The following is a 26,737-nucleotide window of genomic DNA, read 5'->3' as shown; positions in this document are numbered from 1 at the left end:
ATGGCCCCTGACAACGGTGGGCACTCAGGAAGTTCTGATCAGAACAAAGGAGGGAGATTTCCAGCTGAGAGAGAGGCTATTGCTTATTGATACTGACTCACTGCCTACGCAGTGCTTGATCTTGTTTAAAAGCCTGTTTTCAATGTGCTCATCATAACGTTTACCTCACTTCCATTAAACAGCTTCCAAACTCAGGGGCATTACCATGAACAGAACTCACTGCTCTGGCAATGAATGGGACGGTCTATCAGGCTTTTCCGCCCACCTCAGACTGCCCTGTGAGTCTGAGTGGAATGGCCTTCTGTGCTGCACTGCATGGACAGGCATTTTTCTTTGTTTTTGATACCCTAACTTACTGATGACATTCTAATGACTGCATAAGGTCCAAAAGAAATGTCTCTTTCCTCTATGTCCTCTCTGGTATCTCTCTCTCTCTCTCTCTCTCTCTCTCTCTCTCTCTCTCTCTCTCTCTCTTTCCCGAGACAGGGTTTCTCTGTGTAGCCTTGGCTATGCTGGACTCGCTTTGTAGACCAGGCTGGCCTTGAACTCTGAGATCCGCCTGCCTCTGCCTCCCGAGTGCTGGGATTAAAGGCGTGCGCCACCACGCCTGGCCTATCTCTCTTTTTCAGTCCATGCTCCCAATCCTGCCAGGATCACTGGCCACTCCAGGGAGCATCTATAACCTGTGCCCCAATTGTCACAGGAGTTCACACTGTTCTCTTGTCCAAGCTGATGCTCATCTGTTTTACCGCGACTCCCACTCTAAGGTAGAACACTAGTGACTGTGGCTACAGTGCCAGGGGCAACACAGTGAGGCCCATGTTTAAAACAACAAAACACCCACATTCAGACTATGTCCCAATGCTCTGTATATTCTGAGCTGAATGTATTGCTTAAGTCAGTAAAACATAAGAAGCTAAAGGAACTCACCTTCGGGTTCCATTCAATTTCACTGTCGGCTGGTTTAACTCGGCAAACAATGAACTCCACGGCCTGAGGGGGCAGCGCGTGGAACTTCTCTGGGAGCAGCAGCAGCTGGTCTCTTGGGATGACCTTGGTCCTGCCTTCATCTATGAACTTCACCAGGATGCTCCCCAAGCCCCAGGTGTCCTCCTTCTGGCTCACCTCTAGCACCTGAACCCTGAACAACAGCAGGCACCTGAGGGACTGCAGAAGGAAGCCTCCTTACTCTGCACACTGCAGTGTTTACACCTCAGAGGGGCCCTCAAGTGACAGACTGTCTAAAGCAGGTGCGCTGCGCAACAGAACAAACCTGTATCTGATCAATTAACAAAAATCAACTCGGCAAAGAAAAGGTTCTGTGCTTCTGAGATGAGGCTAATCCCAACACTGCGGGCCATGTGCATTCAGAAAGGTAGGTGCACACAAGCACACGGCTGGGTGGCCAGACTGCACACTAACTGTGCCACCTGCTGAGCAGCCTTAGACAAATTACCCCACACGGCCATGGCATTGCTGTAAACTGAAAACAATGGCTCTCTTACAGGAATGTGCGAGAAATCCACTGGGTTGCAGAGGAGAGGGTGTACTCCACACAGTGATGGGCCATTACATACCTGGAGTAATATGCCCACCGTACTCCATGCTCAGGAGCCAGCTGCGTGTCCTATGCACATCTGTAGCAGCTGTGGTGAGCACAGTGTACACGCTCCCCTTTCTGGGAGTTGGCTAGGCTCAGGGGACACACACAGCAGACTGCGGTGAGAGTAAGCCCTAACACTGCTTACATTACGTCTCAACTGTAAAGAGGAGATGACAGGTAATTTACCTCTGGAAAAGTGTTTTTTCTTCTAATCCATACAACCCCGAGTTCTCCACCTTTTCAGCAGCTGTTTTATTACTGGGATCCTTAAAATATTCATTCATTTCCGCGTTGAGAGTTGCATAAAGATCCACGTGTTTATCAATTATACGACCAAAGTAATTAGTTGCATTTGAAACGTAAAAAGGGATTATCTGAAATGAATACAATGAACATATGTAGAAGACAACTGAAATAAACCCGCACAAGGGACGTCTGCAGACGTCAGCACGTCCTAAGGACCACAGGTGTGCACAGGGGCAGAAGGATGAAGCAGGGAGCAGGCCAGACGCTGGCCAATCTGAGACAGTACCAAGCACACAGCAGTCCGTCTCACTCTTACTTAACAGAGGACATTGTAGAGGAAATTCCATCATTGAAACCCCTCAGTTTAGGGCCAGAAGGCAGGCTTAGCTAGTAGAGGTACTTGCACACAGCCCTGAAGACCTGAGCTGGGTGCTTGAGTCCCAGATCCCAGGAACTGGCAGGAGAGCACGACCTTTGATCTTTGACCTATACTTGTGCACTTACATGCATATACACAATAAAAATTTTTAAAACTTCATTTTGGTTATGTGTTCCTTTGTTGACTTTTTTGTTTTTGTTTTTCAAGACAAGGTTTCTCTGTGTAGCCCTCGGTGTCCTAGAACTCACTCTGTAGACCACGCTGGCCTCGAAGTCACAGAGATCCGCCTGCCTCTGCCTCCTGAGTTCCAGGATTAAAGGCGTGCGCCACCACCACCACCCAGCTCCTTTGTTCACTTTTTAACTAAAATCATTATACATCTATTTAAAATGCTGTATGTATGTTTTAAAGGTTTGTTCATATATATAGAACATATAAGTCACACACATCCCAGGCCTCACCCATCCTTTTCTTGCCATTTGTCTCTCCTGTTTATCTCCTTTGTTCCCCTAGACAATTTTACTTCTATTTTTATTTACTATAAATACCTATGTTTTATGGTAGTATATAAAATAAATGGGAGAAATTATGTGGGACTTTTTTCTTCCGAGATGGCTTAATTCACTTAATATGAGTATCTCTCAGTACATCCATTCTCCTGCAATACACAGAACTGCTACTGCTACTTCTTAGTCTTCTCCTCCTTCTCTTTTCTTTGAGACAGGGTCTCTCTGTGTAGCCATGGCTGTCCTGGACTCAGTTTGTAGACCAGGCTGGCCTCGAACTCAGAGATCCAGCTGCTTCTGCCCCCCCCCCCCCAGTGCTGGGATTAAAGGCGTGCACCACCACACCCGGCTCTTTTTCTTCCCTAACACTGTTGATGACAATTCTCCCATAGCAACCCACATGAACCTCCTGCCACTGTGGCAGCTGGCCAGCGAAGGAGCTCCCGGCCAGCCAGAGTCACATAGTGAGACATTACCTAGAAGACAGTAATGTAAAAGATTCTTATTTTACATAAAAGAATAAACTAAAGTGTAGTGGGTATATAGTTCAGCATGGTGGTATCCTGTTCAAGGGGCTCTAACATCATGCCTCAGCACTGTCACCCAAACATAACATAAATATTAATGAAGAAACTTAAAAATGAGTTGAAAAGATTAGAAATGAAAGAAAAACATGTCGGTAAGGAAAGTGCGCTGGATTGGAAGGATGGCCCCTAGAAAGGCACGCACACAGCCTCAGGGGCGAGCTGGGCCACCAGGACGCTCAGTGGGTGAAAGCACTTGCCCTACCAGCCCACAGGCCAAGTGTGAGCCTCCCATCGGTGCTAAGAAGACATGCGTTGGTGTGCACATACAGCAAATGGGAGAGGGAACAAGAAAGCGGTTACCTGAAAGCTCACGGCTGCCAGCCTGCAGCCAACAAGGCGGACAAGCGAGTCTGCCTCAGCAATAAGAAAGGCTGTCCTCTGACCTCTACGTGCACACTTTGCCTTCTTTTTACCTCTATTTGTCATATGCATGTGCATGCACACACACACACACACACACACACACACATACACTACACAAATTACACACACAAAGTACACACACACAACACAAACTACACACACCACACACACACACACAATTATGTAAAAAGTTTTAAAGGACATGCTAACATCCAAAGTCACTATAAGCATGACCTTATTTTTCAAAAGGGTCTTTGCAAATGTAGTTAAGTATCCCCACATGAGGATCCGCGCAACTGTACTCCACATTAGAGGCATCCTTACATAGCAGACTATCTAAAGCACACATAACCATGTAACAGGTAGTACTCCTGAATACAACCAATGTTCTATGAGGGGTAGTTTTACACTAATAGGTGGCCCTTCCTCCCAGTGACCAGCAAGTACTTGTTTTTTAACAGGGGAAAAAGAAAGAAGAGGAACCTTATTTGAAGAAAGCAGCAGCATCCTGAAGAAGCAGACTAAGAGAGATGTAATTGCAAACTAAGACATGTCAAGCTGCAAGGTTCCTGGGAGTAGCGTGGGCTACGGGGAGAGGCAGGGGCTGGGGGGGGGGAGGCAAGCAGCAGGGTCTGGAGGAGGAACAGCAGGGGGGGAGCAGCAGGGTCTGGAGGAGCAGCAACAGGGGAGGAGGTGGGGGGGAGGGAGCAGCAGGGTGGGGTGGAGCAGTAGGGTCTGGGGGGAGCAGCAGGGTCTGAGGGAAAGATCAGCAGGGTCTGGGGAGTAACAGCAGGAGCTGTGGGGGCGAGCAGCAGGGGCTGGGGGGAGCAGCAAGGGCTGGGAGGGAGCCCTACCCCCTACCTGGATGTAAAATTGTGAGAATACAGCTGTTGTTATGAGGTAGTGCTCAACTGTAGTGCTGCTCTAGCAGCCCTAAGAAGTTAACACAGCAGACAGTCCTTTCTGCTGCTTTATGAACAGCACTCCCTGGCGGAGCAACCATGCTCCAGCAGAGGATGGGGGATGCTCCAAGAATATGTGGGCAGCACAAACTGGACTCTATAGTTTTGTTTTTCAAAGCAGACACCAGGTTAGGTGGCTAAGGAGGTGGATCTAGGATGGGTAGAAGAGGGGAATAAATATGATCAAAACAAGTTGTATAAAATTCTCAAAAAATTCTAAAAAAAAAAAAAAAAGGAATTAAATAGAGGGGCTTCCCACAATGCCCTGTGCACTGCAGGCATGAAAACAAACCTTCAGGTTCCCATCTGGGCTGTGCATCATGGTGTGTGCAGTGTTGTAACCGTAGTGTGTGCCGTGCTGTCACCATAGTGTGTGCAGTGCTGTCATCATGGTGTGTGCCGTGTTGTCATCATGGCGTGTGCCGTGCTGTCATCATGGCGTGTGCCGTGCTGTCATCATGGCGTGTGCCGTGCTGTCATCACCATAGCGTGTGCCGTGCTGTCATCACCATAGCGTGTGCAGTGTCGTCATCACCATAGCGTGTGCAGTGTCGTCATCACCATAGCGTGTGCAGTGTCGTCATCATCATAGCGTGTGCAGTGTTGTCATCATAGTGTGTGCAGTGTTGTCACCATAGTGTTTGGAGTATTGGCTTCCCGCAGCTGGCACTGGGCCGATGCACCCTGGGCCTGAGGGATGGCGGGCTGAGGGCACTCACGCACGCGGGCTGAGAAGTGCGCAGGCTGCGGGGGCTGCGTGCCCTCCTGGCTCAGCTGTGCCTGTATTCCAAAATGTTTTTCCTTCAACTTGGGTGTTTATTCAAAGAAACCTATGAGTTCATACCCTCGATTTTCTACAGAACAGCTAACCAGATTTAAAGCTGAACACCCAGATGCAACACTTTCAGAATTGGCTAGAACAACTGCGGCCCTGTGGAAGGGACCATCAGGTGAAGAAAAAACAAAGTGCATGAAGCCGATTTCAAGGCAGAATGGAATGCGCACAAAGCAGCCATGGGCAAGTTTAAAGAACAGCTAACGCCAAGTCCGTTCGTGTCTTCTGAGAAAGATGACGGGCAAAAGGGCTTAAAAAAGAAAGCATTAATAAAAAGGAGAGAATTAATTTTGCTTGGAAAACCAAAAAGACCTTGGTCAGTGTACAACATTTACCTATCTGAAAGCTTCCAAGAGGCTAAGGATGAGCCTGTAAGTTAGGCTTGGAAAAACCTGTCTAGAGATGAAAAGCAGGCATATGTTCATATTGCTAAAGATGACAGAATTCATTACGATGATGAACTGAAGTCTTGGGAAGAGGAAACGGCTGAAGTTGGACGAAGTGATCTCCTCCGATGAAGTGTGAACTGATCAGGAGACATCACTGAGTAAAATTAAGACAGAAGACAGAGTTGTCTTTGTGATTAGGCCCAGTAATCAGTTAGGTCTCCATACCTTAAGTTGTCAACTTAGAAAGGATAAAGGTGGTTAACACTTGGTATTCAGTTCCCTTTTTGCAGCCACTATGAGCTTCTGCCTGTTGAATATATTCTGCTACCATTTTGAGCCCTGACCATGGAGTATCCTGCCAAACTCTGCCTTTTGCTAAGAACTGGAGTTGAGCCAGGTGTGGTGGCGCACGCCTTTAATCCCAACACTTGGGAGGCAGAGGCAGAGGCAGGTGAATCACTCTGAGTTTAAGGCCTGCCTGGTCTAAAAAAGAAAGAAAGAAAGAAAGAAAAAAAGAAAGGAAGGAAGGAAGGAAAGAAGGAAGGAAGGAAGGAAGGAAGGATGGATGGATGGATGTACCAAGTCTATGCATATTGTTTTATTACATAGAATAAAACTAATTTTCAAAAAAAAAAGTTAGGACAGAAAGACTTCAGAAATGACTGTTAGCCAGTAGGCAAGAGACGCAGGCAGAACTCACCCTTATGTGTCCAGACACTGGCAGAGTGTTGTTGGATAATTTCCTTGGGTTGTCCATTTCTGGATTAATGTGGTGCCGGTCAGGACAGATCCTTTTGTCTCTAAAAAAAAAAGGACTAGATTTTAAAACAAGTAGAAAAAAAAAGTAACATGAAGAGTTAAGACATCTCCAGGAAACTGACCTGCAGCTACAATCAGAAAAGTTTTATTTCAAACATTTAAATGCTAAGTAGCTAAAGACTGAAGAGAATCAACTATGGAGGAATCAACAATGGAGGAATAATTCCATTTAATCAACACTGGATGAGTGTAAATGACTGAGTTCTTTATTATTCCTCAAGACCTTCTGAATTTTTTAATTTTGTATTTTCATTTTATGTGTATGGATGTTTTGGCTGTGTGTATGTCTGTGCACCTCACGCCTGCCTGGTACCCCAAAGGCCAGAAGAGGGCATCAGATCCCCTGAAACTAGAGTAAGAGATGGTTGTGAGCCTTCATTGGGGTGCTGAAAATCCAACCTAAGTCCTCTGAAGGAGCAGCCAGTGCTCTCAGCCTCTGGGCCATCTCTCCTCAAGACATATCGCCATAATCTGCAACAAAGGCCAGTTACCTTCTGAGACAGAAGCCTGTCCTTAAGCATGTCACCCAAAGGCATGCACACACACTCCCTAGGAAGGCGTGCGCGGGACACTCGGAGCAGCACCATATGTATCTCACCTGCACACTGACTGACACAGCCACTGACTAAAAGTGGCTACACACATGGCAATATAGGTACAGAACACAATAGGAGGCCATGAGATAAATAAAGTAAAATCAGATACACTGAAATCAGCCTTGTCTCAGCCAGGGTCTCACTGCTGTGAAGACACGCCATGAGCATAGCAACTCTCACTGCTAATGGCCCCTAGGAGCCTCTGGGGGCCAGTTACATCCAAACCACCATAAACCTTTTCCTCCCTAAGTTGTTTTTAATTAGAACGTTTTATAATACCAACAGAAAAGCAAGCAAACATAACACTCATCAGTAAATTAATGTAAAAATAAAATGGACACACACCGAGAACATAGTAATATTGAGTTATGAAGAAAAATGAAGCCCCACAATGCGCAGCACGTGGAGGAAACGAGGAAGACAATTCAGCCACAGAAAAACAAGCGCTTTATGCTTAGGTGGAAACCTAAACACCAGCTGGGGCCAGGAAGTACAGCTGCAGCTGCTAAGCCGGGAAGGTATGGGGGGGCAGCAGAACAGGGGGTTAGAGCGGGTCACTGTGCCCTGTGCACATGGATGGTGCCACACCCAGCTGCACTCACATGTGCAAGTAAGGTGTCCCTGGGTGAATGCAGAGCTTGCCAGTGCTAGCGGCTCTGGGAAGGCAGCCATGTGAGGAGCTCTGGGTGTCGCCTCTGCGCTGAGTGGGTTGACACCAGGACACAGGTGTGTGATATTTTCATCAAGGGGCAACTGTTATCTATGTGCTTTAATGCATGTTACTGCTCAACTTAAAAAGCAGTGACAAAAAAATAAATAAAAATAAAAATAAAAACAAAAAGCAGTGACTTACTTGCAAAACCCAAAGGCCTTCAGAGAGGGGCAAAGAGGCCCTCTGGCCTTCTTGGCCTCCTTGGCTTCCAGGACCCCCGCAGTGAACTCATAGAGCTCCGATGGGATTGTGGCATCTGCTCGCTCCAAGTACCGCAGGGCACCGACAGCATGGCTTGCGTTTCTCTCCGTCAGCAACAAGACAGATTTAGTTTTCTTATCTCCCTGCTCTGCGGGAGAACCCTTAAAATTGGGGGTTAATAAGAGAGACAGATCATCCATACCAATCTGATCCCAGTCAATAAAGCTTTGTAGGCTCTGAATTTGCCTTCTCTCTCTCTCTCTCTCTCTCTCTCTCTCTCTCTCTCTCTCTCTCTCTCTCACACACACACACACACACACACACACACACACACACACACACACCAGCAAAACAAGAACTATAATAAAATTGACCAAACCTGTTCAGTTGAGCTCTGAAAGTGATCAGACATGCAGTGCAGGCGTCCCCCGAACACTTTAGGCGAGGAGGGGAAGCTGAAGTGCACCACACAGGTGGCGTCGGTGATGGCCAGCAGTGGGATGCAGTCATCCGTCAAGGCTGAGGAAACAATGTCCACAGGCACCAGCAGCTGTGACAAACAGGCCCAGCACCCACACTGGGCCATGTTTCTGTACTGCACTTACTTTGCTCCCTTACTTGAGGTGCAGAGGGTTGACCTCAGGCCTCATGCTTGCTAGGCAAAAGCGTAACTTTTAATATGCAAAGTACCATCTCTCCCCCCCCTCCCCAAATGCCTACTGATAAAATTCCAGAGGACAGGAGCCTCTCTCAGCTTAACAAATTTCCTCCTCTATGATAAATCAGGCTGCCCATAGAGTTTTCTCTTGCTCTGTACATTAATAATATTCCTATTATTAATCTTAATTACAGGTGTGTCCATGAATGGATGGATGGATGGACAGACAGACAGATGCACAGACCAACACAGACCTTCTACCTAGATGAACCCGAACTGGAACTGCAGGAAGAACCTGCCTCCTAAGCTGGGAGCCCTGCGCCCCTAGGTCAACCTTGTAAGGAGGCAGATAATTTTCTTTTCTTTTTTGTTTTTTGTTTGTTTTTTGAGACAGGGTTTCTCTGTGTAGCCTTGGCTGTCCTGGACTCTGTAGACCAGGCTGGCCTCGAACTCACAGCGATCTGCCTGCCTCTGCCTCCCGAGTGCTGGGGTTACAGGTGTGCGCCGCTGCCACCATCCAGTGAGGTAGCTAATTATCATCTGAAATGACAATTACTAATAAATCCTGAAACCTTAATAATGAGAATTCTGAAGATGAGATATACAAATGAAGAAATTATCCCTAATAGCTCAGCCTTGTCTAAACACAAATATAAATTAAAATACTTACTTAATACAATGTGAGAGCCAGAACTTAACTTCTTCTTCCACTGTTCCATGATGCTTTTTAAGTTAAAAGTCATTTCTTTATGCATTTTCAAGCAAAATATTGAATTGCTTTCTACTACCTGAAGATGCAATCAAAGACATCAGCTCACAATCAGGCCCCATGAAGCTCAGGCAATGTCAATTTTAAACTGGCAGCTGGAGTGCAGAAGAGCCCGAGCCCGTCAACTCAGGTAGATACGACCCAGGCTCTGCAGCTCTCCTCTGCTTTAAGTGAAACACTACTGGCCTGAACACTGACTGTCCAGGCAGCAACTGTCTCTGTCAGCTTCTCTTTTGGAAGCTGCTAACCTGCACTTCCGGTTCACTCAGGTAATTAAGTTTTATTCCTTCTCCAGTCTCTGATGGGGTTGAAGATCAGATAGTTTAGTTTTACAATTAAGCTTAGCTGGTTAGGGGTGAAGATGTTTTTAGGTCCAGATAGATGTTTTTAAGTTGACAGAGATGAGATATGATAGATAATGATTTACATTCAGAGTTTTAGACTCACAAAGACAGGAAAGATGTTTTCTTCAACGTTGTCATATACAAATAACCAAAACACTATGAATGCAACATTCATATAATCCCTATTGTGTTGTGGGTCTTCTTGCTGTATGTAGTTTATTCTATATATAATAATAATAAAAATGTATATATAAAAAAGAAAAATAATAATAAAAAGGAGACACTATTTGCAAAGCTATTTCCCTTTCTTTTAAATAGCATGCACATGGGCTGGAGAGATGGCTCAGAGGTTAAGAGCACCGTCTGTTCTCCCAAAGGTCCTGAGTTCAATTCCCAGCAACCACATGGTGGCTCACAACCATCTATAATGAGGTCTGGAGCCCTCTTCTGGCCTGCAGGTGTACATGCAGGCAGAGCGCTGTATACATAATAATACATAAATCTTTAAATAGCATGCACATGAATGTATGCAAATATGTGTGTGTCTACATCAATTATGTGTGCTACTGTCAATAAGGCCTTTTAGGCTTATAAACATGGTGCTAGTTCTTAATCTTGTACTTGGCTTTCTTCCTACATTTTAGCATGAATGCTTCTAGAATTAAGATTAGTAGAATGAATCTTAAGACGATTCCTTTGGCTCTTTAGTCTACATTGTAGACTCTACATGAAATGATTCACATCTTCTTGGTTTTCTTAAGAGTACACATGTTGGTATGACACAGGCACACAGCACTCACTGCTCCTCCTCCATGCCGGGTCCCTGCTCTCAGAGCCTGGTGGTACACCGTGAGACGGCATCTCCCCACCCCTCCCGTCCATTTCTGACCACAGACCCAGCTGTGGCTCCCACGGTGGAGGGACTGTCCTGGCACCAGCACAGGCTCACCTTACACACAACTTCTGTCTCAGCCACAGAGCAGGTGAAGATCAACGTCTTCTGGGCCTGACCTGGAACAAAGTCAAGAACCTGGAGAAGAGTAGAGGTTTTCTCACACTCGAGGCACAGATGCACCACCTGCCGACAGACACACAGACAGGTGGCTGTGAGGCGCCAAAGCATTCCAGCTGCGCTTCTCCAGAAAGAGGATAATTGTAACAGGGAAGAAGGCACAGGAGAGCAGTCTGGGTCTCAGGCACGCCGACAGCAGTCTAACAGGCAGCATGTGCTCACAGCCCCTCCCCGTCACCTGCTGGACGTTGCCATAGAGCGCAGCCTCCTCCAGGGCGGTGATGACGATGTAGGGGTCCTTCATGAACTCTCTGACCAGGTGGCCTATGTGCCTGTCCCAGTGAGCGCCCACTGCCACAATCTGCTGTGGGGCTGACTCCCGCTCTTCCACTTCAACATTCTTTTTAAAGTTATCTAATATGGCAAACATCTGAAAAATTAGTAAATTTAACCTTTGTTTCAAAATAGAGATTTAAAGACTGTCCATCTGATGTGTTTAGTGTAGTCAAAGCCTTTCCAAAGATAAAAAGGGAAAAACAAAGGTTTTTAAAAGAAGAAAATGCTTGGTCAATAAACACTAACGTTCAGCAGGACAGAATTAAAGCACAAGCAGCGTCTTGCTGTATAATGCTATAACAAGGGATTCGCACGCTTATATTAAAGACTGCAAAACTCAATGACAGAAAGACGACCATCAACTAACAACAACCAACACACAGAAGAAAAAAAACAAAGATCAATTTGCATTGGTTTTCAACCAAACTAGCCAAGGAAATAGGAATTTTACAAGTTGGCATGGAACACCTAAGCTGGGGCCCGGTTTCCTCATGGCGCAAACAGCACGCATGGTGGAGGGCATGCTGACAGCAGCAACCGACTGCCACTGCCCTCAGAGAAGCATCAGTACAAAGCTGTTCATCTAAGAAACCAGGTTGGCAAAACACACTGAGACTTCAAAGAAGCCCACACAGTCACTAAGAAACAAAGCCTGAACTGCACCTGGGGGCCACCATCGCCCCCAAACATCGCTCTTGGTCAGCTTGTCACACTGCTTCTAACAAATGCGTCACAAAAACTCTGGTGATGTGGCTCAGCAGGAGGGCATTTCTCTAGTGTGAACGAGCACAGGTTTAAATAAGTTATTATGCTTACAAGCAGTAACAATCACGTGCAGAATAGTATAGCATTAGTAACTGTAAAGTTAAGTTTTAAATCGGTACTAAATAGCTCTTGCTATTAAGTGTATGTTTCAGCAAACAGTCATTTAAAAGGAAGGAAATACCTCAGAATAGATTGACTGTCTCTGAGTATAAGAGACCAGGGATAGTGGATTTTTTTCATGTGCTCCTTTCTTTCTTTCTTTCTTTCTTTTCTTTCTTTTCCCTTTTGGTTTTTAGAGACAGGGTTTCTCTGTGTAGCCTTGGCTGTCCTGCACTTGCTTTGCAGACCAGGCTGGCCTCGAACTCACAGAGATCCACCTGCCTCTGCCTCCCGAGTGCTGGGATTAGAGGCGTGCGTCACCACGCCCAGCTGTCCTCTATTTCTTAATTTTCTTTTTGAAATGTTCCTTCTATAATTAGATAAACAATCATGAAATATTTAACAAATCTCCTTGGGAATTTCTGTTCTTCAAAGAGAAGTTTACAGTTAGGAAGGAAATTTCAGCTAAACATTTTCTCTTTTAATTAAAGATTACCTAACTGATTTGCCAACTGGATACTCTCTGTGATTACTTGAAGCAGTGAAGTGCTGACGTATTTTGGAAACATACAAGCTCTTTAACGTTAGCAAGGGATAGCCAGTGTGTCCATGCCCACCTGCTCGTTAGCTTCAAAGAACAGCACTTGCACTTCATCCAGAACCAGGTGGCAGAGTCGAAGGAACAGCAAGCTCCGGTACGTGAGCAGTCTCACGAGGCTGTGTGGAGTTGTGACAATCACATCACCTACGTTTAGAAGAAACAATAAACTGCTTTTAGGTTTCCAGCAGGGCCCTCCAGGGTCTCCTTCACCATCACTCCACTTCCTCCTCAGCGGCCATTTCCCTAGGGGCTGAGCCAGGCGGTCCGCTGTCCACCCAGTCGGAGCCTGCAGTATCTGACCACACCCCCAGCTGCCACAGGCAGATTTCCTCAGCCCTCTGCTCAGCATCTGACAGTGACAACTGAATGGGACCATGCAATGTCCTCAGAGACATACGTCAGGGCTGAGCCTTCATCATTGGCACCCACTGGTAACTAGGAAGCCAAGTCAGAGCCGGTGGCCGGCAACTGAGGTCCCGGGCTGCTGAGGCAAGCTCACTGTCTGCCGCAAAGAAAACCGAACAGCTTGGAAAGGATGCTTACACCCCCTTGGAAGCTTCATATTTTTGGCTTCATCTTTGTGAAGTCCAATTGTTAGTAACACAGGATGAAGAGGCCTGGAGGACATGCTATAGTCTCCCAATAACTCAAAAATAAACTGGGCCTTTTTCCACCCAGGACACACGATGACTGCAAGCGGCTGCAAGACAAACAGAGTCAAATCATTTTGGACAGTTGTTAGGAATGAAACACAACGTATGCGAGACATCCACACCATTTCCTGGCATAGAGTAGGTCTTTAGCTATCTTCAGCACACAGATGAGGAGGGTGGGTGTTTCACTAGCGTGGGTTTGGAACACTGAACTAAAGCTCTCCCCAGGTCATTTAAGCCTTGACGCACTTACAGGGCAGGCCAGCTTGTCTTCATCTCACAGGATGAGTGGCTGAGGCACAGAGGGGGAAGTCGCTCCTCAGGGTTGCATAGCTAATACATCAGCAAGAAACAAGAACCCAGAAGTCTGCCTCCAGTTCCTGCTCCTGAGCACCAGGATGAACGAATGCCTTCTGAACTCGGCTTTCCACCAGCCCACAGACTCCCCAGAAGTGGCCTGCCTGCTAACACTTCATGGCAAATATATGTGTCCTACTGATGCGAACCTGGTCTCCTCCTTCCTCTAGGAGGGTCCATGCAGGTGCCAACTCCGCCCCAGGCCTGAAAGCAGGCCACCCATGGGGACACAGAGGAAGCAGGGGGACACTGAAGTAAGGGCTGAATGTCACACTCTGCCCCAGACAAAGCTCTGTCTCTGCACAAAATGGCACTTCCATCAGCAGCTGAGCTCAGCTGCTTAACTTAATTCAGGGTGTAAATGCACCCACTGAAGTCAGCACGTAACAGTGCAAACCTCAGAGATGTATCAGCACGCTGCATGGTAGGCTCAGGAAAGCAACCGTGAGCTCTGAGCATGCTTTCCTGCCACGCTTGCTTCATGGTGCTGGGGGGACCTTCTGTACTGCGTCTTTTGCATCATGTTTGGGATGGCAGTTTTGTAACTGCTCTCTAGACCAGTTTGTCCTCATGTCTCATTTCCCTCATCTTTTCTTGTCCATGGGGAAGCATTACTGAACAGCATGGGGTGCTATGAAACAAGAAAATGTGCGAAGAGACAAGAGAAACTGAATTTTTCCTTTTTTGGTCTGTTTTTGAGACAGGGTCTCTCTGTGTAGCCCTGGCTGCACTGGACTCACTTTGTAGACCAGGCTGGCCTCAAACTCACAGAGATCCATCTGCCTCTGCCTCCTGAGTGCTGGGATTACAGGTGTGTGCCACCGTGCCAGGCTTGAAAGTGAACTTCTAATCACACTCACCACTGGTCAGTTAAGCCAACAGCTTTCCACGCAGCCAGTGTTTTCATGTGAGATGGTAGAAAGACACAGCCTGACCACCTCATCCAGCTGGAGTGGCAATTACATAAATTAAGGTAACATCATTTTACAAACTTTATATTCATCTCTAAAGGCCATGGCTCTCCTGCCCAGCGAGAGGCCACAGATGGGCATCACAGTAAGAATCACCTGTGCACTTAGTGACCCCTAAAAAGTAAAGCCTACTAATAGTCCAGGGTTTGTCTTGTTCAAACATGGTCCTAACGTGTATCTGAGGCTGACTTCAAATCCAGCATGTAGCCCAGGCTGGCCTCAAACTTGTGATCTTACTGCCTCAGTGTCCCAAGTCAAGCCAGGCTGATAGTCTAACTTCTAGCCTAGCAGTTTTGGGGAAATTGAGTAATATAACCTCAGCTTTACAAAAAAAAAAAAAAATTAAAAAAATAAGAGAGAGAGAGAGAGAGAGAGAGAGAGAGAGAGAGAGAAAGAAAAGTTGTGTCACTTGAAAATAAACATTTAATCCATTTCAAAACCATCTGCAACTTACTCCATTTCTACTTGGTAATGACTTGTAGCAGCCCCCCATCTGCAAAATCGTAAGCAGCGGTGGCAGGTACAACAAAGGGTCATTTCCACAATGAGAAATGACTACCACATCACAGCCTCGTGCAATAGGAGGCCAAGAGTAAGATGCAGTGTGGCTGGGTCCAGGGAACTTGTTTCTTTGAAGCGCCTACAGAGAAAATGGTGGGGGAAGAGAGAGAGACGTAAGTGACAAAGAGAAAACTCCACCTCACAGCTCCCTTCACCTCACTCTCGCACCAGGATGCCTGCGCACATGGCTTACCGTGATGGTCTCCCAAGACCTCCTTTCAGTTCTGGTCTTCCCCAAGCATCAAGCCCTTTTAAAGCCCACTGGTTCTCTGGAGCCATGAAAGGATGTGCTCATGTGCAGAGCGGCCAGCCCTAACCAGATTACTAAAGCACCCTGCAACACGAACACGGCTCTGGCTAGTGCCTAGACAACCTGCAGCCCACATGCCTCATCTGCAGAACTCCTCTTTTTATCTCGGAGACGGTCTTGCCATACAGGCCGGGCTGCCCTCAAACTCTCTCTTTATGGGCATGGGCGCGCTGGCTCCATGTGTGGTCCGGGTACTGCGTTCATGCAGTGCTCGAGGAGCCCAGAAGGCAGCACTGGATCCAGTAGAGTTGGAGGGACAGTTCTGAGCCACCACATGGGTGCTGAGACCCCAACTGGGCCTTCTGCAAGAGCAGCAAGTGCTCTGATCTGTAGAGCCATCTCTCCAGCCCCAAACTCCGGATCCTGTTGCCACAGCTTCCCAGATGCTGGGATTACAGATACGTGCCGCCTTGATTACCTTGCATCTTTAAAAACACGGTTTTATTGGCATATTGTTCTTTTCACCTGTCACCAAACCTGAATGTTTTATCAGACGTCTGCAAGCACAAATAGCTCTGCACTATCCCCGAAGGCGTCCTTCCAGCTGAGCTCACAGGGAGTGTGGCAGCTTGTCCTCTGCCTGCAGCTCACGCGGTCTGCATTCTTGATGCTCTTGTGAAGAGACCTTAGTAGTTTCTAGACACAGGGTAGAGAAGTCCATCTTCTTGAGAGTTTACAAACCTGGAAACACCTTTCCACCCACACAGCTCACTGAGAACACGAGCGCAGGCCTGCTTGGAGGCCTAGAATGACTGAAGGCTCAAGTCCAAGGTCCACGCCTGAGGTCCTTCTGAAATCTGACCTGTGAGGGGATCACTTCTTCTACAGTGGCTTTCATGACCTCAGTAGCTGGGTTCAGCTGCGTCACAGCCACGTGCTTAACCGGAAGACTGTTTGTTCGTTTGTACTGGTCAGGGGTTGCCTGTCAACAGGGGATGCACCTTGCTCAGGTCCACAACATGCTCACTGTCCCTCCTAAGAGAACCTCTCGTCCTTTTCCTTAGATCTAGCAACCCAGTATTTTGGACCTTAAGTTAAACCCTAAACTTTATTCTGCTTTCATCATTATTCTTTCAGTTCACTTGCATTTGACACCTCAAACACTGTTTATAAAAATGTTTTTGTGCTGTGCACAGTGGCACACACCTGTAATCCCAGCACTCGGGAGGCAGAGGCAGGTGGATCTCTGTGAGTTCAAGGTCAGCCTGGTCTACAAAGCAAGTACAGGACAACCAGGGCTACACAGAGACACTCTTGTATTGAAAAATCAAACCAAAAGAAAACAGAAAGAAAAGATGAAAAAAGTGCTTTTGATATTTCTATTTTCTGAATGTTTCCTTCCTTCAACCTTGTGTGTGTTGATAAGGTTTCATGTAACTCAGGCTCCATAAAATTGATCTTCCTGTCTCTATCTCCCAAGTACTGAGATTACAGGTGTGAGTTACATCTGTCCCCCATTTCAAACCTGGGTCCTTTTCTTCTTGTACATTATGCCATGAATCCACAGGAAACAGATCCGGCAGCTCGGGTCTTTTATTGGCTCTCACAAACTACTCCTCTGTTTCTGGAGCAGGCATAGCCTGTTTCAGGAAGCAGTCGGCTTTCCAGAATGCTTAGTATGTTCAAGACACATATTGGCTCTCCTTACATGAACCGTGCGTGTTTACAACACCACTAACAGCATGTGGAGTGGGCTGCTGTGGTAGTGTACTCACGGGGCGTTCCTTTGCAAACAGGACCCCTTTCTCTTCATGTCTGCATCACCCTTCTTGTAGATTTGCGTAAATGTGGCAAAGGACGAGCTGCATGCTCCCTAGAGGCCGGAGAGCATGTAACACAGTAAGCCTCAGCGCCCACGCAGCCCGCCAGCCTCAGCGCCCACGCAGCCCGCCAGCCTCAGCGCCCACGCAGCCCGCCAGCCACTGTTCCTCCTCTCCTTTTCTGCTTGTCACCATGGTCAATTACGGTGAGCTCCTGTGTTCAGCTGAAAGGAAATGCTCACACTCCAAAAGCAGAAACACAAACAAAAGCCTTGTTACTGCTGAACGATGCAGTGTCTTCTTGTGTCTCTGGGGTAGTTTTCTTTTTTAAGAGCTCAAGTCTCATTATGCTGACTCCAGACTTCTGAGCTCACGGAACCCTCATGCCTCAGGCTCCCGGGATCCTCGGACTGCAGGGCCACAGCACTGCACCCCGCCATGCGTGCTTCCTAGTAGTCTCTTCTCCCTGAACCAAAGCTGGTTCACCTTCTCCTGGTTTACGGGAAAGATCATCTCCAAAACATCTATGACCACCAGTTTGTTCGCACTGAAGAGACACGGACACCCCACAAACAGCTCAGAGGGTGAGAGGCGCATCTTGTCACCATGGAATCCGACACTGCAGAAAGGCGTTTTGACTGGAAGCTTTAAATATTATCATAAATGCTCTTCATAATGTGACCCTAGTCGTTCCCCTCTTAGCACAATACAAACTGGTAGGGCACAATCAAAAAACAGACTTTGGAAAAACAAGACAAAACAAACAAAAAAGTGTTTAATCCCAGCACTCAGGAGGCAGAGGCAGGGAGATCTCTGGAGTTCAGGGCCAGCCTGGTCTACAGAGTGAGTCCAGGATAACCAGGACTCTGTTACACAGAGAAATTCTGTCTTAAGAAACCAAAATCAAAACCAAACAAGAGAAAAAAAGATAAAAAAGAAAACTTACATCAGAAAAAAACTGACAGCCGCTCAATGGGCTTCTCTACAAAAGAGTGACTCCCCTGGGACTTACGGATACATGAGAAATAAATAACAAAGATTTGAAGAGGATTTCAGAAGCAAGAGCTATGCAACACAGCCGTAGAACTGTTTATTTAAAATCCTCCTATGGGACTGGGGTATGTGCGGTTGCGTGATACACGCGTGCCTAGAATGCATGAAAGCCTGGGCTCCACCCCCACTGCTCGCAGACCAGACAAAGCAAACCAAAGTGACCCTTCTGGGTTGGGAAGGCGGGCATGTATGTAGGCAGGCCTTAAGAACACGCTCACCTTCTGCAGGCCGGCCGACAGGGGCGCTTTGTCCATGGTCAAGCAGGGCTCGATCCTGTTGCGGAGCACCACGCCAGGCTGCGGTGTGCCCAGCTTCACCTTCTGCAACTAACCAACACGGACATTAGACAACCACAGCCACGCCCCGCGGACAACCGAGTGCTGAGGGCTTTACCAAGAGGAAGACACAAGACCATCATGTAAAAACCTAGAGCACATGCTTCCTGCAAAACACATAAGCCACCCAAATTAAGGATCACTTGTTCCCCAAACAGAATGCAGCCACTACAGCAGTGGCTCTCTAAATTCTACTAGAGCCGTGACGTGGGAAAAGCCCTACCCAAGGGAGCCTCGAGCCTGAAGAGAGAAAGGAGGCTTAGTAACACTAGTTTCTCTTATTTGACCTTCTGTTTTCAGGGTTTATAATACCTGGTGCAGATCAGAGATCTCATCAGCTCTCAAAGGATCAGGATTTAGAAACTGCAGTAACCTGTAAAGCAGTTAAAAGGTCAATTTGTGGGAGATACAACGGCTGTCCACCCCCGAGCACATCTGGGGAACACTGTGCTCTGTCCTGCTGGCCTCACTATGAATGGAGAACCATGGAGGGCACACTCATTTCCTGTTTCCCATTTAAAACCTGGGCTGGCCTCTGGGCTACCACACCTGTCACCAGTGTCCTGCACAGTGTCGAAAAATGGGTCCAGCTAAAGTCAGACCACTGGTCTAATCATTAGATTTATTTTATAGTCAGAAAATACCAGATGAAGACTTGTCCTCTGCTAATGCAGAAAAGAAGTCATTTGAAAGTGTTCTTCTTTACACCCAGACCCACTCGCTCCTCAATATGGGCAAAGATTGGTGAGAACTTCAGAGAAGCCACACCACTTTCTGAGGTGGGAACTCAAGGAGAATTGTGGTGGTCATAATCTTCCTTTCCACAGACTTTTATGTTTTATTTGGACTAGGTTGCTCTGTATAGTCCTGGCTGTCCTCTCTCTGTAGACCAGTTGGCCTTGAACTCAGAGAGATCCTCCTGCCTCTGCTTCCTGAATGCTGGGATTAAAGGTGTGGGTCCCCACTGCCTGGCTTAGATTTTTGTTTTTAAATGCAAAAGCTATAAGACCCTACTATCTTTCAGCCGATGAGTGTGTAAATAAAATGTGCTGCATTTGCAATGGGATGCTGCTCAGATTCATCCATGCGGCAGTAGAGAAAATTCTGAAACATCCTGGCATGTGAAGGAAACCACTTACTTACAAAGAACCACAGCATGAGTCTCTCTAAACAATATCCCAAATAGGAAAAACCCAGGCAACCGATTTGTGCATGCCAGAGGATGCAGAAATGGATCGTGACTGTGATACAGGAAGAAGGGACAAAACCAAGACATTAGCTGGCTGGTGACAGCTGTACGGATGCCCCTGACCCACTGAGCTCTGCGCCTTGAGATGGTAGTCTTCACAGTACACACATGCTGTCTTGGAAAAGCACTATAGGGAGCCACTACCAACCACATGGAGTGGAATCTCATCTCCCATGTATCCAAGGTTGGCTGATGAAGTTGGCAAGAGGCTACAGCCGCGCTTTAGGCCCAGCAGAAGCTTCCTGGCATTTCCAGAGGTCCTCAGAAGAACAGAGTGGGAGCCTAATGCAACACTAAAATCCCTCAAGAGATGTTTGTTGTGTTGCTGCTCCTCATAGACTAAAACCTTTATCTTGGAGGAAGGCTGGCTAAAACACAGACTACAGAGGAGTTGAAACAACAGGAAGGAAGCTCCAGGAAACAATACTTACAGGCAGATGAAACCACAGTCACTCTCTGGGAAGATAAAACCCCATGTTTCAGGGACACTCAGTGAATTCAGAAAGTAAACAACTCAAAGGCTTCAGGAGTCCCCTAAGCTCACCAGATACACTAGGTTCCCTTCCCCCAGCATACCTAAGTCGTAAGGGTTCCTGAGGATGCTCTCAAACCAGCAAAGCTGCTGGAAGAAGCCGAGGCCAGCTGAGCTATCTAGAAAGGACACACAGCCTGCTGAGTGGCCTGCATGGTTTGCAGCACATTCCAGGCTTCCAGGTTCTGTGAACTGTCAGCAATGCTGGGGTGGGCTTTTTGTGATGTGGCTATCTTGACTCATTACTGCTCCTTTAAGAGACCACAATCAACTCACTAGTTTGTAAAGTTGGATTTTGGTGGTATCTGTACTTTTGTCTGTTATTGGCTTCTTTGATGAGGTAAGTAGTCATTTGTTCATGCCTCCCCAGAACAGTGACTGGCGTACAACACTGCCATGTGGACCTAGAACCCATGTACTTTTCATTACTCAAGGGTCCTGCGTTGCAAAGATAAGGGAGGTGTGCAATCCAGACTGTGGAAGGTGATCAGGCTATGTGTCTAAGAAGCTGAGGTACTCAAAGGCTCGACTGTGCCCTCAGCCTGACCAACAGGAAAAGAAGCCACAGGCTCAGCAGGGAAGGCTGGCAGGAGCATGTCCTCAACAACAAGGCAGGAATCACCTCTCAGTCTGCCTTCACTGCTCTAGCCGGAAACCAAGGCTATGGCTCCGCAGCCTTCAGACACTGCAGCTCCCTCAGCTGCTCCTTCTCTGCCGACAGAGGCTGGCAACTTGGGTTTCGGCCACTGTGATGAAACACTAAGCAAAAGCAACTTGGAGAGCGAGGGTTTATTTGGCTTACATGTCCCAGGTCACAGTCCACCGAGGGAAGGCAAGGCAGGAAGCTGGAGGCAGGCACGAAGGACTGCTGCGCTGCCGCTGCACTCCCCTGGTGACCTTGATGAAGGCTGGTCCTTCTGGATACAGTCACTGGACACCTGGCACCCTGCTCGGGCCCCACGAGCCTGATGTAGCAGGCAGCTCGGGGCACTGTCTGCGGTCTCTTGGTTGCTCTATGGCTTCCACACAAGACTTCGTGTCCTCACAGTCAGTCTCTTCTGCAAGTGTCTGTTGCCCTGCTCTTCCTCATTTGCAAGGTCGATGGAAGTCAGCAATTCTTGCTTTCAGGGTTGTCACTGCCTGATGGCACGTCTTGAGCACACATAGTTCAAAGCTCTGCCAGAGACTTGTGCCTTTCCTCTCTGACACAGAGCTGTCAGCTCGGGCTAAGTGTTCTTGGTTCGCTAGCTCTCCATGGATGGCTTCCACGAAGCTCCCTCCGTTGACTGTGCTCGCTCTTTCCAGGTACACGGCTGCCTGGTAGGTAACGAGAGCCCTTGGCTCTACCACAGTGCTTCAGGGCCAGTTCAAGTCTTTCGTCGTGGGTCTATCACTCGCTGACTCTTTTTCCCTCAGTGCCTGTTCTTATTCTATGGGAGACCTTGTGACTTAACCCTCGTGGGGGGGGGGGCAGGGTTGTGGGGTAATGCAGCTCAGACGAACTCTGGGAGTGTATGAGACTGGCCATGATCTGGTGACCATGAAGTTGTATGCTAAGCCTGGATGAACGGCTTTGCCACTGGCCCATTAGCAGGTAGGATCCCTGAGCAATGCCCCTATCCTGAAATCACACTCCAACGTGGTGTAAAGGGCACATAACTTTTCTCTATGCAAACACCTCTCCCTTTGTGTTCTATACGCCCTTGTAGTTTAGGGTTATCTGCTGTTTATTTATTCTTCATGTTTATGTGTGGTATGTATGCATGCATGTGTGTATGTGTGTTCCCATCTGTGAGGAAGCCGAGGCTGGTATCAGAGATCTTCCTCAATTGCTCTTTGAGGCAGGGTCTCTCACTCAAACCCAGAGCTCACCAATACAGACAGCCACCAAGTCAGACTGTTCCAGAATTCTGTTTCTATCTTTTAAGAGTGAAATTAAAGGAGAGCACCATGATCACCCAGCATTTACATAGGTTCTAAAAATCCAAATTTCTACCCTTTTGCTTGCATGATAATTGCTTTACTGCTCAGTTATTTCCCCGACCCATTGTGTTGTGTTTAAATTTTTAAAAATCTTTTAAAATCATTTACTTATGTGCATGTATGTGTACACATATACACACGTACAGTTTAGAAGACAACTGGTAGAAGTTGGTACCAGAAGCGGGCACCAGATCTCAGTTTAGATGGCTGTGAGCCACCATGTGGTTGCTGGGAATTGGACTCAGGACCTCTGGGAAAGCAGACAGTGCTCTTAACTCCAGAGCCATCTCTCCAGCCCTGGTTCTATCTTTCTATCATGGGGTCCTGGGCATCCAATTCAGGCTTGGCAGCAAGAAACTTTGCTCACTCAAACATCTCACCAGCCCTAAAGCTTTTAAAAATACACATGTAAGGTGGTGCTGCATGCCTTTAACAGCACTTGGGAGGAAGAGACAGAGGCAGGGGGATCTCTATGAGTTCCAGGACTGCCTGGTCTACAGAGTAAGTTCCAGGATAGCCAGAGCTACATAGAAAAACTCTGTCTCGAAAAAAACAAAAACAAGCCCTCCACATGTTGTGCATGTGTGCAAGTATGGAAGTCAAAGAACAACTGGAGGCAGTTGGTTCCGTCCTTCCACAATGTGGGATGCACGGACTGAACTCGTGGTTAGGCCTGGTGGCTGGTACCTTCACCCCTGGCCTCCCACCTGCCGTGCATCCTCATAGTGCTCAGGGAGCTACTAACTTTCTTAATACACCTTGCTCAAGATGAGGTTTTTTGTTTGTTTGTTTTGTGTTTGTTTTTCAAGACAGGGTTTCTCTGTGTACCCCTGGCTGTCCTGGACTCACTTGTGTAGACCAGGCTGGCCTCGAACTCACAGAGATCCTCCTGACAGCGCCTGTGCAGATGACAAATAACTGCTGTACCTTCCATCAGTAAGGACTCTAAGCAAAGAGGACTTGGCGAGACAGTGAGACAGGCTTTATGTTAGAAACATGAAAGGGAATAGGCATTTATTGTACTGGCTGGTTTTCTGTCAACCTAACACAGTTAGTGTCATCAGAGAGCCTCAGTCGAGCACTTGCCTCCATGAGACCCAGCTGTGAGGCACTTTCTCAATCAGTGATTGGTGGGGAGGGCCCAGCCCATCCTCAGTGCTGCCAGCCATGCACTGGAGGTCCTGGATTCTCTAAGAAAGCAGGCTGAGCAAGCCACGGGGAGCAAGCCAGTCAGCAGCTCCCTCCATGGCCTGTGCATCAGCTCCTGCCTCCAGGATCCTGTCCTGCTTGAGTTCCTGTCCTGACTTCCTTCGGCTATGAACAGTGTCATGTGGAAGTTGTAAGCCACGTAAACCCTTTCCTCCCCAACTTGCTTTCTGGTCATGGCGTTTCATCGTAGCAATAGAGACCCTGACTAAGACACTTAAAATAGCAAAATCCATCAAGCACTAGGCAGGGGAGTTTCTCGGGGAGAGGGTGCCAGCACTAGAAGCATTGACCACCAGCCTGCAGTACGCCCACCCCAGCCTTCAACGCACTGGACTCCTGACACTGAGGGGCTGTGCTATAGAGGCCATACAGGGCATGGGGTGGCTCCGCAGGCTAGCAGTGACGAAGAACACAGACTGTTTGTTGGTACTGTCAGCCTGCCAGCTACACAGCAGCCAGGCACTCGGATGGAGCGGTTTCAGCTGTAGAGTCTAGTTTGAGAATATCAGAACATGGGAAGGGGAACGGTTCTGTGAACTAGACAGGCATAAAATAAAGCTCCTCTGCTGGCACTCAACACCAGAAGCCGGGAAGGAACGCCAGCATCGCCCACCCAAATCAACGGCCATAAGATGCAGGAAACTGTACCCACTACCATTTAGAACTGTGCGCCTCTGAATGAACCAGGACAAGAACAACCCGTACACAGAGCCAGGACATAACCTCACCCATCCTGACAGAGCCTGAAACCTACAGGACACCACTCAGAGGAAGGACAGCAGGCTACCAAGAGAGACTTGATACCCTATGAGCACATACAGGGGGAGGAGGTCCCCCTCAGTCACAGTCATAGGGGAAGGGAGTAAGGGGAAAACGGGAGGGAGGGAAGAATGGGAGGATACAAGGGATGGGATAACCACTGAGATGTAACAAGAATAAATTAATAAATTTTTTTAAAAAAGAAAAGAAAAGAAACCCTACAGGACACTTCCTGCACAGTTACTGCTTTGTGGGAATGGAGGTTTGATGTCAACAACAATAGAGATGAATTCTTCGTGTGTATCATTTATGTGGTTATTTCAATAGACAATTCCAGTCAGGGGAGGAAGCTTACTTTACACAGCCGTTCTTCTCATCGCAGTCTTTCTTCTCAGTCAGCCGCGCTGGCTTCTCACTTGGCTTTTGGCTAAACCCACTAGAAACCAAAACACGTGAAAAGACTATTCACACGTCGGCACTGCTGCAGGCTGTCCACTAGACCCTTGACGCTAAGTCCCTGCTGCTGAGGGGACCGCAGAAGAAACTGTTAGGTCAGCATCCTGTCCCTGTCCATGTGCCCTGCCTACCCACCCCATGAAGCTGCTCTGACCACTGGAAGCCTGTCAGGAGTAGCTGCTAAGGAAGTGAAAACAGAAGCAAACAAACAAACAAACAAACAACCCCCAGCACTATGAGATCCCTGGTGGAAAGCAGCAGGCAGCCGCCATGACTGCTGTAGTGCTGGGAGGGAACACAGAGGCCTTCCTGCTTCCCCCACCTGCAAAGGCAGACAGGCCTGAGTGGGAGCCAAGTGCTTCCCCTCCCCCCACCAGGCCTAGCAGGGCTGCTATAGGAGCTTATAGAGGAAGAGAAGAGCCCAGGGCTAGCCCCAGGGGCTCCTGGGTTCCCTTAGGAGTAAGAAGCCGGAAGACAGAGCCCAATATCCAACTGCTGGATTATCAGAGTGTGTCTTCAAGACCTGGCAGGGACAATGTGAGCGAGCTTCAGCCCTGAGAGCACTCAGCCCGCCCCCAGGCCTCCGACTCCCTCCTGCTCGGCTCCAGCACTCATCACATCACATTCTTCCCTGAAGCGCCTTCCAGCTCCCAAGACCCACTGCTTCCAGACCTCAAGCTTCAGAGGTTCCTGGCATTAAGGCCCCGGGACCTGCTGGGGACAGACCCTGCCCCACAGACCTGCTCTGCCACGCATCCCAGAGCTCTCTGGGCTCCTCAGAGTTGTGATAGTTGCCCTACCTGCAATGGAGCTTGGCTAGCATCTGCCTGCTACTGAGAATTCAAATCTTGTTTCATTTAAACCTGGCAGAGCACTCTGTTTTACAGTGTTTTATCCTGTTTAAGGCAGCTAATCTTCAACTGACAAAGCAGTCTCTGTTTATATTCCTTCACCATCCTTAGAGGAAAACCGGAAAGCAGAACAGTTGCCACTGACTAATTCAAGGCAAGGCTGGGACTGGGCTGGAAACAAAGGTAACTCTTTCCTGGGAAGAAATTTAGGAAGCAGCAGCAAGGGAGCAGCACCTAGCTGCATTTCTGTAAGGACAGGGGCTAAGCACTAAGCACGGAAACCTGTCTGGCCTGGCCACAGGGCCTCTCTGCTGCTGAGACAGGTTTAGTTTTACATTACAAACTGATAAGGGAACCAAAGCAATCAAGGGATAAGTAACAACCTGGAAACCAACAGAGTTCTGGAGATTTCTCCATCTTTTCCCTTCCTCTATCCCATTACCAGTTTTCAGCCCACTGTGTGGCCAGCTAAGCAGTTGTTATGTAAGATTTTTTTTCCTTTAAAGTAGTGTATTTCTCAGACCACCTTTTTCAGGGTGTGTGTTGGGGGGGTTAATGGGATACTAGCCTATGATCAACCTTTACATAATTACTGACATGTACCCCTCTGTATTTTGTGGCCTCAACCAACCACAGACTGCAACTATTTGGCAAAAATAGACTGCCTGCATTAAACATGTGGATTTCCTTCCTTGACATTACTCCCTAAACAATACAGTATAACAACTACTTATATAGTATTTACATTGCATTAGTTATTAGAAGTCACTTGGAGGTGATTAAAATATGCATGAGAATGTTCATAGGCTATATGTGAATACCATCACACGTTGTTATCTGGATTTGAGCACACGAGGTTGGCACTCTCAGCAGTCTGGAACTAAGCCACCCTTGCCTTGCTAATACGAAGGAACAG

At 47.6% G+C, this 26,737-nt stretch overlaps 1 protein-coding gene and 1 pseudogene across 5 annotated transcripts in view; one reads left to right on the top strand and one right to left on the bottom strand.

Moving 5' to 3' along the window:
* The window catches only part of TDRD12 (tudor domain containing 12), a 69,592-nt gene that overhangs the window by 9,922 nt on the left and 32,933 nt on the right, over window positions 1-26,737 (bottom strand). For 3 of the 4 annotated variants that reach the window (XM_084770797.1, XM_084770794.1, XM_084770795.1), the window contains exons 10-23: window positions 24,870-24,950; window positions 19,095-19,155; window positions 18,666-18,773; window positions 15,218-15,403; window positions 13,326-13,482; window positions 12,799-12,926; window positions 11,220-11,411; window positions 10,919-11,047; window positions 9,527-9,644; window positions 8,578-8,717; window positions 8,139-8,359; window positions 6,571-6,670; window positions 1,790-1,977; window positions 931-1,141 (exon numbers count right to left, since the gene is read on the bottom strand). In XM_084770797.1, the coding sequence (XP_084626923.1) occupies window positions 931-1,141; window positions 1,790-1,977; window positions 6,571-6,670; window positions 8,139-8,359; window positions 8,578-8,717; window positions 9,527-9,644; window positions 10,919-11,047; window positions 11,220-11,411; window positions 12,799-12,926; window positions 13,326-13,482; window positions 15,218-15,403; window positions 18,666-18,773; window positions 19,095-19,155; window positions 24,870-24,950 (2,020 nt within the window). The remainder of the gene's footprint in view (window positions 1-930; window positions 1,142-1,789; window positions 1,978-6,570; window positions 6,671-8,138; window positions 8,360-8,577; window positions 8,718-9,526; window positions 9,645-10,918; window positions 11,048-11,219; window positions 11,412-12,798; window positions 12,927-13,325; window positions 13,483-15,217; window positions 15,404-18,665; window positions 18,774-19,094; window positions 19,156-24,869; window positions 24,951-26,737) is intronic. The other variant, XM_084770796.1, reaches the window with a different exon arrangement.
* On the top strand, window positions 5,356-6,558 carry LOC311590747 (transcription factor A, mitochondrial-like; annotated as a pseudogene). Its single transcript has one exon. The product of its transcript is annotated as a transcription factor A, mitochondrial-like (transcript).

This window comes from Acomys minous, assembly GCF_964271855.1.
Source record: "Acomys minous genome assembly, chromosome: 20".
NCBI lineage: Eukaryota > Metazoa > Chordata > Mammalia > Rodentia > Muridae > Acomys > Acomys minous.
The sequence above is the reverse complement of the archived record's forward strand: the minus strand, read 5'-3'. Positions and strand labels throughout refer to the sequence as shown.